General features: G+C 39.1%; 1 protein-coding gene across 1 annotated transcript; it reads left to right on the plus strand.

The window, feature by feature from the left end:
• Positions 1-746: 746 nt before the first annotated feature.
• Positions 747-4,928, plus strand: LOC141346082 (extracellular calcium-sensing receptor-like). Its single transcript, XM_073850995.1, has 6 exons — positions 747-952; positions 1,213-1,504; positions 2,166-2,984; positions 3,103-3,333; positions 3,795-3,918; positions 4,030-4,928. The coding sequence occupies exons 1-6, from the start codon at positions 747-749 to the stop codon at positions 4,926-4,928; spliced, it is 2,571 nt and encodes an 856-aa protein (XP_073707096.1).
• Positions 4,929-12,630: the final 7,702 nt, after the last annotated feature.

A 12,630-nucleotide genomic window follows, 5' to 3' on the forward strand; every position in this document is an offset into this window, starting at 1 on the left:
CAGTCCTGCAGAATTCAGCTCCAACCAGCTCCACTGCTATAAATAATTAAAAAAGGGAAACTGATCATTTTGCAGTGGTCTCCCTTAATTTTTTCCTGAGCTGTATGTAATGTGACAAACAAAATATACAACATTCAATACAACACATCTTTTAAACGGATATCAGTGACGGTAATATTGGTGTATACCAGAATTCAACCATTAAGCTGCTTTAAACAGAAAAAAAAAGGTATTAAAATGTACTCCAGTACCCACGGTCTACAGTTATACTTTTGACTGCACCAGCTGAGCAACTGTCATTGAGATAAATGGAAGTGCTAAAGGAACGCTTTTTATATGCCAGAAGAGGGCAGAGTTGATTGCACGTTGTGCGCCAAGTGACTAGGAGCAGAGTTCAGCTTGTGTTGGGCCTGCCCTGACTTGTAAATTAAATTACCTTTCAACATTTTTTTAGTTTTTATGCTTGCTGACGTTTTTTGCTCTGTGCTTGCAACTGCATAATATGACAAAATCATATTATCAAGTAGTTATTCTTTGTTTTTGTGCTCTCCACAAGAGCTTTCTACAATTATCCTCTACTTCCATGTACTTTCGCCCCAGGCAAATTACAGTCTACAAAAGGGGAATTATCATCCAACCCTTCTTTATTTGCTGGTAAAGTGTGAGTCTACACTCAGCACTCAGTTTGCACTCAGTATCCCAATCTCTCTCTTTCTCTTTGTGTGTGTAAAGTAATGGGATTGATTATGTGGTTGTGGGTGGTTGTATTTATTGTAGAGATGGTCAGTGTTTGTGATGTTGGCATGTCCTGCGGTCTGCAGGGCAGATTTGTCTCAGAAAGTCTGTATAAAGAAGGAGATGTGATAATTGGTGGTCTGTTTCCAGTTCATGTTGCAGCACCAGAGCCTTATCATGCTTCTACTCAAATACAGCATCTTTCTCGCTGCCAAGGGTAAGTATAATGTGCGTCTGAAAACTAACTAAAACACAAAGGACTGTTTATACATTAAAAATGCCAAAATGGTCTCTCCGGAGGGTTTTTGTTCACTGTAATTAAGTACAACCTTACCTGACCCTGATTTTCTACTCAGCCTAAAATAATAACATATTTTCTTTATTGTATATATTTCAACATAGGATTATCACATACGAATAACGTTTGTTTGTTATTCCTCATATTAACAAAGCTTTACATTTTACATTCTCTTCCAGTGTTGACCTTCGTTCATACCGCTGGCTCAAAACTATGATCTTCACAGTGGAGGAGATTAATCAGGACCCTGTCCTGCTTCCAAACGTTACTCTGGGATACCTGGTAGCCGACACTTGCCTAGCTGAGGGCACAACACTGAGTGCTGCTTTAGCTCTGGTAACAGGGCAGGAGAAGACAGTGTCAGGAACAGACTGCAACGGGGCACCGGTGGTGCCTGTTATTATTGGTGATGCTCGTTCCTCTGCCTCAATAGTGGTGGCTGACACACTGGGAGTGTTTGATATCCCCATGGTAGTATTATTTATTTATTTATTTATTTTTGGAAATTATGTTAGTGCATAATTACAATAGTTCATTGTGACTTTTTTTTAAAAATGTTATACTTCAGTACAAATATTATACTTTTAAAGATCAGTATGTTCCAGTGACATCTATGGAAGCTTTCCTAGTATTTAAAAATTTCCTAAACTGGAATACCCCTATACAGTACATCACTGATAAAATGCACTTAAAATGCATATTTAACAAACAGTACTTGTCATTCCTCTAAGCATAGGTCTTAGGCTACATAAAAAAAAGGGGGGGGGGAAGAAAATTATTTTAATTCTATCATTTATATTATCTGTTATTTACTGAATTGGCTCAGTTGTGTAAATAACAAAAAAAAAAAATGCCAATGTTGTTGACAGTGTGTGAAATGTTCACATATGTGTATTACCATCTGAAGGGGGAAGTAAAAAAAAAAAAACACTAACGTTCAAATAACACAAAATAATGTCTATGCATTTACCCTGCTGCTTCGCTGTTTCAAAAAATGTAAAACTAGTATGTTTGCATAGTGTTCTTTTACATTAAAAATCAAATACTTTTGTTTTTTTACCAAAGCATTTTAACAGTGAAATTTGGTGAAATATGTTTCATCTAGACTTTGATCTGTGTTTTGTCTGTCCAGGTGAGTTATTTTGCATCCTGTGCTTGCCTCAGTGACAGTCGCAGATTTCACTCTTTCCTGCGCACTGTTCCCAGTGATGCTTTCCAGGCCAAGGCCATGGCCCGTCTACTGCACCTGTTAGACTGGACCTGGGTGGGGGTAGTCGCAGGAGATGATGAATATGGTAAAAGTGGAGTGCAGCTCCTCTTGAAAGAACTGGAAAATACAGGAATCTGTGTTAACTACTTGGAATTCATTCCAAAATCACACTCACAAAGCAGGATTAGACGAATTGTGGAGACAATCCAGAGTTCCACAGCTCGTGTGGTGGTAACATTTGCAATTGCCCCTGACATTGAAGTCCTGTTCAAGGAAGTGGTGGTGCAGAATGTGACTAATAGGCAGTGGATAGCCACTGAGGCCTGGAGCACCTCTATTTTGTTCTCTGACCCAGCAAGCAGTGCTCTTTTAGCTGGTACCATTGGCTTTGCCCTGCGCCGGGCTGATATTCAGGGTCTTGGTGCTTTTCTTGCCCAGCTGAGCCCTTTGAAGCAGCCAAATGAACCATTCGTAAAAGATGTTTGGGAAGAAATTTTTGGGTGCTCCCTGGCACAGGACTGGCAGCCTTCATCTAAAACGTTAAAGTGCACAGGCTTAGAGAATGTGAAAAAATATGGCCACATTTACACTGATGTTTCACAGCTGAGAGTCACATACAATGTGTATAAGGCTGTATATGCTATTGCCAATGCTATTCACAACATGATGGTCTGTCAGCCTGGTAGAGGGCCATTTAAAGATGGAGAATGTCCTGATGTGACCCGAATAAAGCCCAGACAGGTACAGACCTTCTGTCTTTAAATAAAAAATGAATTGAATGAATTTAAATGAATGTTTTATATAAGCAACAAACAATTTAGTTTAGTGCATATGATCATCTGTGCTTTTTCTTTCACAGCTCCTGCACTACTTAAATGCAGTAAACTTCACAACACCAGTGGGTGAGTTGGTTTATTTTGAAGATAACGGTGAGCCATCTGCCTCTTATGACATTATGAACTGGCATGTAGATGAAAGCGGAGCAGTGAATTTCACCCAGGTTGGACAATTTGATGCAGCCAAAGGACCAGGCCAGGAGCTAAACATAAACCTTGAAAAAGTTGTTTGGGGAGGGGGCTGGGTGGACCAGGTGAGTCCAGTGACTTCCAGCATCAATTAAAATTGCAAGAAATGATTTAATTCCAAATGTCTCTGTAGTGTTAGCTGCTTTAGATTTACTCTTTTTTTCCCTGTACATCACATAAAAATATGAATGTATGAGTTTGTGTAAATGTTTGTCATCAAGTGAATTCAAAGGGTACGAGTAATTGAGCAGGTGAATGCATCCATAATCTAACCCCTCACTATAGTGCAGATGCAGTTGTTTAATGGATAAACCCCTTCTGACAGGGAGAGATATGGCATGGGAATGAGTATGATTGTGTGAATGAGAGTGTTTTTGTTTGTTTTATATAAAAAAGGGAATGCATTGTTGTAAGGCAAATATTTTATACTTTATGTTTATCTTAATGCACTTGTGATGACAAATATTGTGTTGTTAGAAGGTTGCTGTAAGTCTGATGGAGTTTTTTTTTTCTTTTAAAAATTCAGGTTCCTGTATCTGTGTGTAGTGCAAGCTGTCTTCCAGGCACTAGAAAGGCTGTACAAAAAGGAAAACCTGTCTGCTGTTTTGACTGCCTCCCTTGTGCAGCAGGAGAAGTCAGTAACATGACAGGTATTAACTTTTTTTATTTTACTACAGACTTCACAAAAGCTGTGCAAGTAACATTAAAAGAGCTGTACAATGTAAAAACCAACTCTAACTATGAGCTATAACGTTCTTTAGACTCTACAGAGTGTATGAGATGTCCTGAAAGGTTTTGGTCAAACACTGAAAGAACAAGATGCATCCCAAAGGTTGTGGAGTTTCTGTCTTTGCAAGATACAATGGGAATTGTGCTGACAGTCTTATCTGTCACTGGGGCAACACTGACCACAACTGTTCTGGCAGCTTTCTTTCATCATCGTGACACACCCCTCGTACGGGCTAACAACTCAGAGCTGAGTTTCCTGCTATTGGTGTCACTCACTCTCTGCTTCTTGTGCGCACTGGTTTTTATTGGGCGCCCTGCACCGTGGAACTGCATGCTGCGTCACACCCTGTTTGGAGTGAGCTTTGTAATTTGCATCGCTTGCGTCCTCAGTAAGACTGTGGTGGTGCTGGTGGCTTTTCGGGCCACTCTGCCTGGATCTAACCTGATGCAGTACTTTGGGCCCATCCAGCAGAGGGCAGGCATCTTCCTTTGCACGCTGGTTCAGGTTGTAATATGTTTACTGTGGCTGCTGCTGTCTCCCCCTTTGCCCACAGAGAATGCCGGAGGTGAGTTTGGTGCTCAAGTGATCCTGCAGTGCACGGTGGGATCTGTTGTGGGGTTTGTACTAGTACTGGGCTACATCGGTCTATTAGCAGTGGTCTGCTTCCTGCTGGCCTTCTTTGCTCGAAAGCTCCCAGATAATTTCAATGAGGCTAAATTCATTACTTTCAGCATGCTGATCTTCTGTGCTGTGTGGATTGCATTTGTGCCAGCATATGTCAGCTCACCGGGGAAGTACACGGTAGCTGTGGAGATTTTTGCTATTTTGGCATCCAGTTACGGTCTGTTGCTGTGCATATTTACCCCAAAATGTTACATTATTCTACTTAAACCTGAGAAAAATACAAAAAAGAACATGATGGCCAGATAATGTATACAAATGATAGGCTTTTGTGATGAGACAACATTTTCATAAGGGCGGTATCTATAGATATGTACAAACAAGTTCTGCTGTATTAATCAGTTTGTGATGAAATAAGCATAGACTTCAGTGCTGGGTTCCCTCTTAATGTTTATTATTATTACTGTGTCTCAGTCATCAACATGGAATAAATGCAATTTAAAATATACATTTTGATTTCTCAAATTGTGATTTCCAAGTAGTGTCCCTGATCCTGCCTAAATTCCACAGTGTGTGCTAAGAAGAAGACAAAGAAGAAGAAAAACAGCAATATGAACAGTTGTTTGGACTCATCAACTATTCAGCACACATCTCAAACATAAACAAGCATAAACAAACCTCTTTTTTAGTTTTCCCTAAGTTACATGAAATAACTATCTCTGCAGTGGACTCCACAGAGCTGCCTTTCAAACACACTGCAGAGAGAGCTGGGTTATCAGGAGACACCGTTGGCCACAGTTATTAGCCACCATGTCAAGCTAATCAAAGGTTTCTGTAAACTCCAAATTGTTCCATTGTGCCACCTGGGTTCCATATCTCTGATAATAGACAGTGAAAGAAAGAGACATGTTTCTTACCACATCTTCACTCTAGACTAAGAAAATAAATAAATTAGAGAAATACATAAATTAAGAACTATTATGAAATCAGCAAGTATGAACCATAACAGCAGTAGCTTGCACAGACCTTCATAGCGGCAAGGGAGAAATCAAGTTTCAAAGGCAATTTGAAAGGTCCTTTGGATTTCAAAGGGTGGAACTGATGGACACTTCATGCATATATACATAATGCGTGATGAAGGTTCCATCAAAATGGTGCAAAAGTGCATTCCAAGGAACTGTTTTTTTATGCCAAGTTCACACTACAGGATTTTTACTTACTGCATGCGTTTTTGTGACAAAACATGGTTTGGGGACTGGGTAGAGTTGTTGGGTTGCTGTCAGCTCGTTTGATGTATAACCCCCTGTTGCGGATCATTTACGTAGTGTCATGTAGTGTGAACACAACAAGGACCTCAAAACAGACAGCAATAAAGTAGACTAAACTATGTTTAACCCTCATGTGGTGTTCAAAATCCTATTACACCTATGGTGTTCCCGGTCAAAAATGACAGGCCTATAAAAAATAGCTTATAAATCACTCATTTAACCACATTTTCACCCAATCTTGGATTCAATCTTTTTGTCAACTTGTTTTCTGTCAATTAGGACTGGTTTTATATTTCTATTTGCATCTAATTAATTGTGGGCCTCATTTATCTGAGAGTAGGCATCTCATTTTTTAAGTAAAAAAATCATTATTTTTGAATAATTTTGGAAATTTTTAAAAAATATGAAAAAATATTGGTTCTGTTGATCACACTAGTCTACTTTAATGGTTCACTGGGAAGTTTGTTTTGAAAAACTTTTATTTTGTAAAAAATGGCACATAGTCACACTTGTGGTGTTCCCGGTCAAAAATGACAGGCCTATAAAAAATAGCTTACACTGTAACAAGATTACTGTGAAATTTACAGCAACTTGCTGGCAGCAATTGGCAAGTAAGTTGCTGTAATATATTCCACAGTATGCTGACTGTAAGTTTCATCACAGTAACTTACTGTACTACTGTAATTTTTATACAGGGAATATCACAGTACCATAATTGCATTCAGATTAATAGAATGCTCTTTTTGAATGAATTAATTCATGAATAAATTAATTTTTAACAAATAGTAATTAGTATACTGTACTATAATGAACATTACTGCTTTAATTGTGTGTAGTCTAAAAAGAAGACACTGTTTTTGTCACAAAAATAACATTTATTGACTTTAAATTGTGAAAATACATAAAATAGCATAGCATACAATACATTTCAATTTTGTATTTTTCAGTGTGTAAACATTTTTTTTATTTTGCATAAACCTAAAAATGTATAGATTCTAACTATAAAATCTTTAGCTCCAGTACAGGGTATACATCAAACATTACATGACAAACCAGAAAATAGTTTTCATTACTGCTGCTTGTCAGAGAAAGTATTAACAGCATCATAAAATAACAGCAATATCAACTGATTTTATTTTGAGTTAAGAAGCTAACTTAGCAAAGTGTTTTCAATATATTTTTTTATATCAGTGAAAATAAACAATTAACAAACAATTAACATTTATACAGTGGTGGCCAAAATTATTAGAACACTGGTATTTTCACCAGCTGAAATCTCACAGAAATTCCACTGGATTATCACAATTAAGGGCATAAATTTATGTTTGGATATTTATTTATATTTATGTAAACTGATATTTCCTACTTACACTACAGCAAAAGATAGAAATAACTGACTTAAACCCATGTTAAGCTGGTAAAAAACACTAGTGTTCTAATAATTTTGGCCACCACTATATATATCAGTCTTCATATATCACAGACATCAATTAAGCTTATCTTTTGGTATTATTTCTTCAAAGCATTTTAAGTAAAACAGCTCTATATGTAACAAGTGCCAACAGATGACCAAAAATGGGATGCAATAATTCTGGTTTCTGCATGTAATGTTCAGCATGAATCCTTTTTTCTTTCCTGAGATGGACATGAGCTGGCATCATTGTCCTGGGCTGGAGTCTTCTTCCCTGCAGTAAAAAAAAAAAAATGTTATTAATGTGGAAGTTTATAAGCAAAAATGACAGCTTAATTTTATTTTAAAATATAGAAAATCAGATAGGGGTCTACATATCATCAAAATATTTTCAATACACAAATATCATTATCAACAAACATCAAGGAAGGAATTTTATTTCACTATTTACAGGGTATCTGCAGAATTTTTTAAATATCAATTTATTGGCAATTTATGATCATTTTTAAGAGCTGCACAAGTAAAATAAATGAGTGGGGTTGGACAATGTACGGTAACGTATTAAGCCATAAAATTACATACAGTTCAGATAAAGGTTTTCACCAAAAAAAATCGTATACAACGGTATTTCAGCCTTTATACCATTAAAAGAGATAAATCAAGTATATAATTTATTATATTTATTTAAAATATAAATGTTACTGTCTTAATTGTTTAGATATTTAGAAGGCACATTAACTTTTCACATTTACAACTCTGTGTTTTCTGCATAAAAACATGGGTCACTAAGTAATAATTTGACCATAAACAGCTGAAAAAATTTATTGGAAATAAAAATGCATTATATGTCACTAGGGGGCGCTTTAGGAGCGCTGAAATATTACGGTTTCCCTAGTAACGGCTGTATACAAAGCAGCGCCAAACTCATTTACGCCGTTTTATCATGCATTATATGTTTACTTTAAGGTTTAGTTTAAGACTAAATTAAAATGCCATGGACACGATTCCAAGGACAGTCGGTTCCCTTCAGATACATTGATATAAAGACACGCACATATCATTGCCTTTTGAAGTTTAATCCAGCCCTATCGCGATTCTTGTCTGTTTGTCCCTAACAGTAAAAGACCTTATAAAATTATAATTAGTACTTTTCTTATGCTGTTTAACGTATTAAAAACTTTGTATGGTCTTAAATGTGAACTGAATTGAGGAGTTTTTAAGTACCTACAGGAGCCCTCTACTTTAAAATAGCTGGTGAAACATTTGCCAGCCCGACTGGAAAACACAATAGCCCCAGGACACTGGGCTAGCGATTTTGCGAGCCCTGTATTGTAATGTATTATAATATCCAAAAGACAAACGATGCATTGTGACAGCGGATATGTTACTAACATGTAACCATTAAATAACAAATATAGACGGAGGCTTACGAGATCTGATGTCTTTTAGTCTGAGGCCGTTTCGCCTTCAGCCCTTTAGTCCTGAGTGACGCAGTTTTGCTGAGAACGGATGGCGTTTAGTTTGTGGCGCGAAGCCATTTTAACTGATATTACGCACAGCTCAAGTAAAAAACACAAAGTCCTATGAAAAATGTCGTGCAGTTTTAACGCCTTAACGTTACCTGTTTCTGCATTTCGTCCGTATTAAAGCAATATCCATCGCGCAGTATCTAGCAAGAGAAAAACACATGTGGCTTCAAACAGCTAATCCACAAACACACAGACGCACTTCCAGATTAAATGTATACAGCCATGTCAGTTCTTTACCGAAATAATGACTTTAGCAATAAAATGTTGCCATGCCTGAAAATATATCAAAATTTAATGCTTTTTGCAATAATATGCGAACACTTACTGGTTAATGTGGATGTCCGCCCGGTAACACCGCTCCCTCTCACGGTCGACTCTCTCTGTCTCCCGCTCTCTGAAAGTTAAACACGCATAACGTCTGGAGTGAAAACTGTAAATATATAACAATAATGACAAAAAAATATGGAAAAATAAAGAGCAACTTTACCTTTCTGAGGTCAAATTGGAAAAAAATATGCCCATTACGTCGGTTAATCCAGCTGAGAGAAAAATGCCGATCACTACTACTGCACTGTGATTCACAGGAAAATATTATTTTACTGTAGAATTTCCCGCGGTTGTATTTTTACCCATGATGCATTGCCGATTTACAGCAACATACTGTATACATATTCCACAGTATGGATTTGTTCATTTTACAGTAATAATGCTGTGAAAACTACAGAAATTTGTTACAGTGTATAAATCACTCATTTAACCACATTTTCACACATCCTTGGATTCAATCTTTGTATCAACTTGTTTTCTTTCATTTAGGACTGGTTTTATATTTAATTTTCAAACAGTTCAATTGTAGGAGTCATTTATCCGAGCTTATGCACCTCAATTTTTGAATGAAAAAAGCATTATTTGTTAATAATTTTGGCAATATTGAGAAAAAATATTTTAAAAACTGCACTGTTGATCACACTAGTCTACTTTAATGTTTAACTGAAATGATTTTATTTTGTATAAAATGGCACAGTGTCACACTTGTGGTGTTCCTGTACAAAAATGACCGGCCATTAAAAAGTTAATGTAGAAGATCACAAAACACATCACTTATATTTTGCAATGCTTTTATTTTGAGAAAAGGGGTGCACAGTAACACTTGTGCTGTTCCTTGACAAATCTAACCATTGTGACATACAAGAAAGAACACATTAACGCTGTCATATAGAGAACACAAATCAAACACTTCTTTCAGTTGTCCAAATTATGAACTAACCAAAACGACAAACACCAGGTCTCTGTGTAAACTCATGCAAATGACTAACAAAAGCATTTTAAAAAATTTTTATCACTGTGAAAAAGAATGTTTCTTTCAGAAAATAGTTTGTGCGTGTGTGTGTGTGTGTGTGTGTGTGTGTGTGTGTGTGTGTGGCATACATGTATCCATGCATGCACATGTCCAATGGCTCTATGTCTGCAAGCACACATATACATATGTGAACATGATAAACATGACAACTAAATTTTTCTCTAATTTTCAGTCTCCCCCATTCACTTTCAATGACCAGGAGCTCGGATAAATGACTCCTACAATTAAACAGTTTGAAAATGAAATACAAAACCAGTCCTAATTGAAAGAAAACAAGTTGATAAAAAGATTGAATCCAATTTTGGGTGATAATATAGCATAACAAGTGATTTATAAGCTATTTTGTGTAGGCTCGTCATTTTTGACCGGGAACACCACAAGTGTGACTCTGTGTCATTTTGTACAAAATAAAAGCATTTCAAAAGAAATTTCCTGGTTAAACATTAAAGTAGACTAGTGTGATCAACAGTGCAATTTATTTTCATATTTTTCTCAATATTGCCAAAATTATTAACCAATAATGCTTTTTTCACTAAAAAACTGAGGTGCATAAGCTCGGATAAATGACTCCTACAATTAAACTGTTTGAAAATTGAATACAAAATCAGTCCTAATTGAAAGAAAACAAGTTGATAAAAAGATTGAATCCAATTTTTGGGGATAATATAGCATAACGAGGGATTTATAAGCTATATTGTGTAGGCCTGTCATTTTTGACCGGGAACACCATAGGTGTAACAAGGTGAAAAAAACAACACAAAAAAGTAAAAAAATAAAAATAAAAAATGTGGACAAGTTGTTATAGTCTCTGTGAACAAAGTCACTAAGTTTCAGTTCAATGCGATAACATTAACTAGTATTTTCAGGAAAAAGAAAATCGTCTCGGGTTACGAATGTAACCTTAGTTCCCTGAGGGAACGAGACGCCGCGTCTAGAACGCTATGGGGAACGCCATTGGCGGGCAGCACTCTGAATCATGTCTTACAACCAATGAAATGACGGGAGTGACGTCACAGGCGCGGTGACGTCATCGACCGGGAAGTATAAAGCGCGTGCGTTTGAAGCCGGCGGCAGCTCTTTTAGGAATGAAGCGAGCGCCGCAGGGGGCGGGAATTATGGTCCGAGACGCGGCGTCTCGTTCCCTCAGGGAACTAAGGTTACATTCGTAACCCGAGACGTTCCCTTCCGGGAACTCGAGCCGCGTCTAGAATGCTATGGGGAACGAGACTACCTACGTCCCCATAATTTCCGAACCCTGCGCAGTGTCTGTGCCACCAGGGTGGAAAGAAGAGAGCCTTTGTATAGCATTCCGCGGACAAGAGGCCCTGTAGTCCTCGGCCCTCGATCGGGCACACGAGGAATGGTAGTCTTCCTCTGTCTGGTCGCCAGCCAGAACGAGAGGTACTCCGCGGCCCTCAGGCACACGCAGAGTCTTAGTCCTTTGTCTGGGAGTTAGCCAGAACAAGAGGGACCGAATGACCACTGTCTAGCATTCCGCGGACAGATGGTGTGGGTAGTCCCCGGTCCGTAGACCCACGGGGACAGTGAGCTTGACCTCAGGAGGCTCCTCGGCCCTCAGGCACACGAGGAGAGGGTGATCCTTTGTCTGGGGGTTCAGCCAGAACAAGAGGGATCCAAGGCTCGGCCTGACTTACGCCAGGACGTGAGGGATAAAGCCATTGTCTAGCATTCCGCGGACAAGAGGGCACTGCAGTAGGGGCCTCGGCGTGGTAGCCAGCCAGCGCATGAGGCACTCCTCGGCCTTATTTTAAGGCAGACGAGGAGTCTTAGTCCTTGGTCTGGGAAAGTCCGGAACCAGAGGGACCGAAATACACTCGGTCTGGTAGCATCCTGCGCCAGAACACGAGGAGAATTGAGCCATTGTCTAGCATTCCGCGGACAAGAGGGCTGTACAGTTCTCGGCCCTCAGGCACACGAGAACCGTGGACCTCTGCCTGGTTCGCCAGCCAGTGCGAGAGGTACTCCTCGGCCCTCGGGCTCACGAGGAATCTTAGTCCTTTGTCTGGGGTTGCGCCAGAACAAGAGGGACCGGAAGCTCGGCCTGGTAAGCCTACCGGGACGCGAGAGTATGAGCCTTTGTCTAGCATTACACGGACAAGAGGCTTTTAGGTCTGCTCCTCGGCCCTCGGGCTCGCGAGGATGCAGGGACACTCCTCGGCCCTCGGGCACACGAGGAGCGTCGTGGCGAAAACGACTTCTCTTCTTTCCGCTGAAAGAATGCGCCTTGAGAAGTCTCCTCCTGGCTAGGGAGGTGGCTGACTCTCTAGACCTGGTTCTAGGTCGAGAGCACAGCGGAGCCTGGAGTGGCTCTGAGGTCAAGTTCATAGTACCTGACGAATGTCAGGGGCGAGGACCAACCCGCAGTTCTTGGAGGTAATAGACCTGGAAGCGGAGCTTTTTGGAGAACGGAGGCTTCACAGAA

This window comes from Garra rufa, chromosome 11 (assembly GCF_049309525.1).
Source record: "Garra rufa chromosome 11, GarRuf1.0, whole genome shotgun sequence".
In the NCBI taxonomy this organism is placed as follows: Eukaryota; Metazoa; Chordata; class Actinopteri; order Cypriniformes; family Cyprinidae; genus Garra; species Garra rufa.

Coding starts and splice junctions, on each gene's coding strand:
- LOC141346082 (XM_073850995.1), top strand. CDS start 747: ATGTGGTTGTGGGTGGTTGTATTTATTGTAGAGATGGTCAGTGTTTGT. Junction 1,505..2,165: donor GAGTGTTTGATATCCCCATG/GTAGTATTATTT, acceptor TTGTCTGTCCAG/GTGAGTTATTTTGCATCCTG. Junction 3,919..4,029: donor AGAAGTCAGTAACATGACAG/GTATTAACTTTT, acceptor AACGTTCTTTAG/ACTCTACAGAGTGTATGAGA.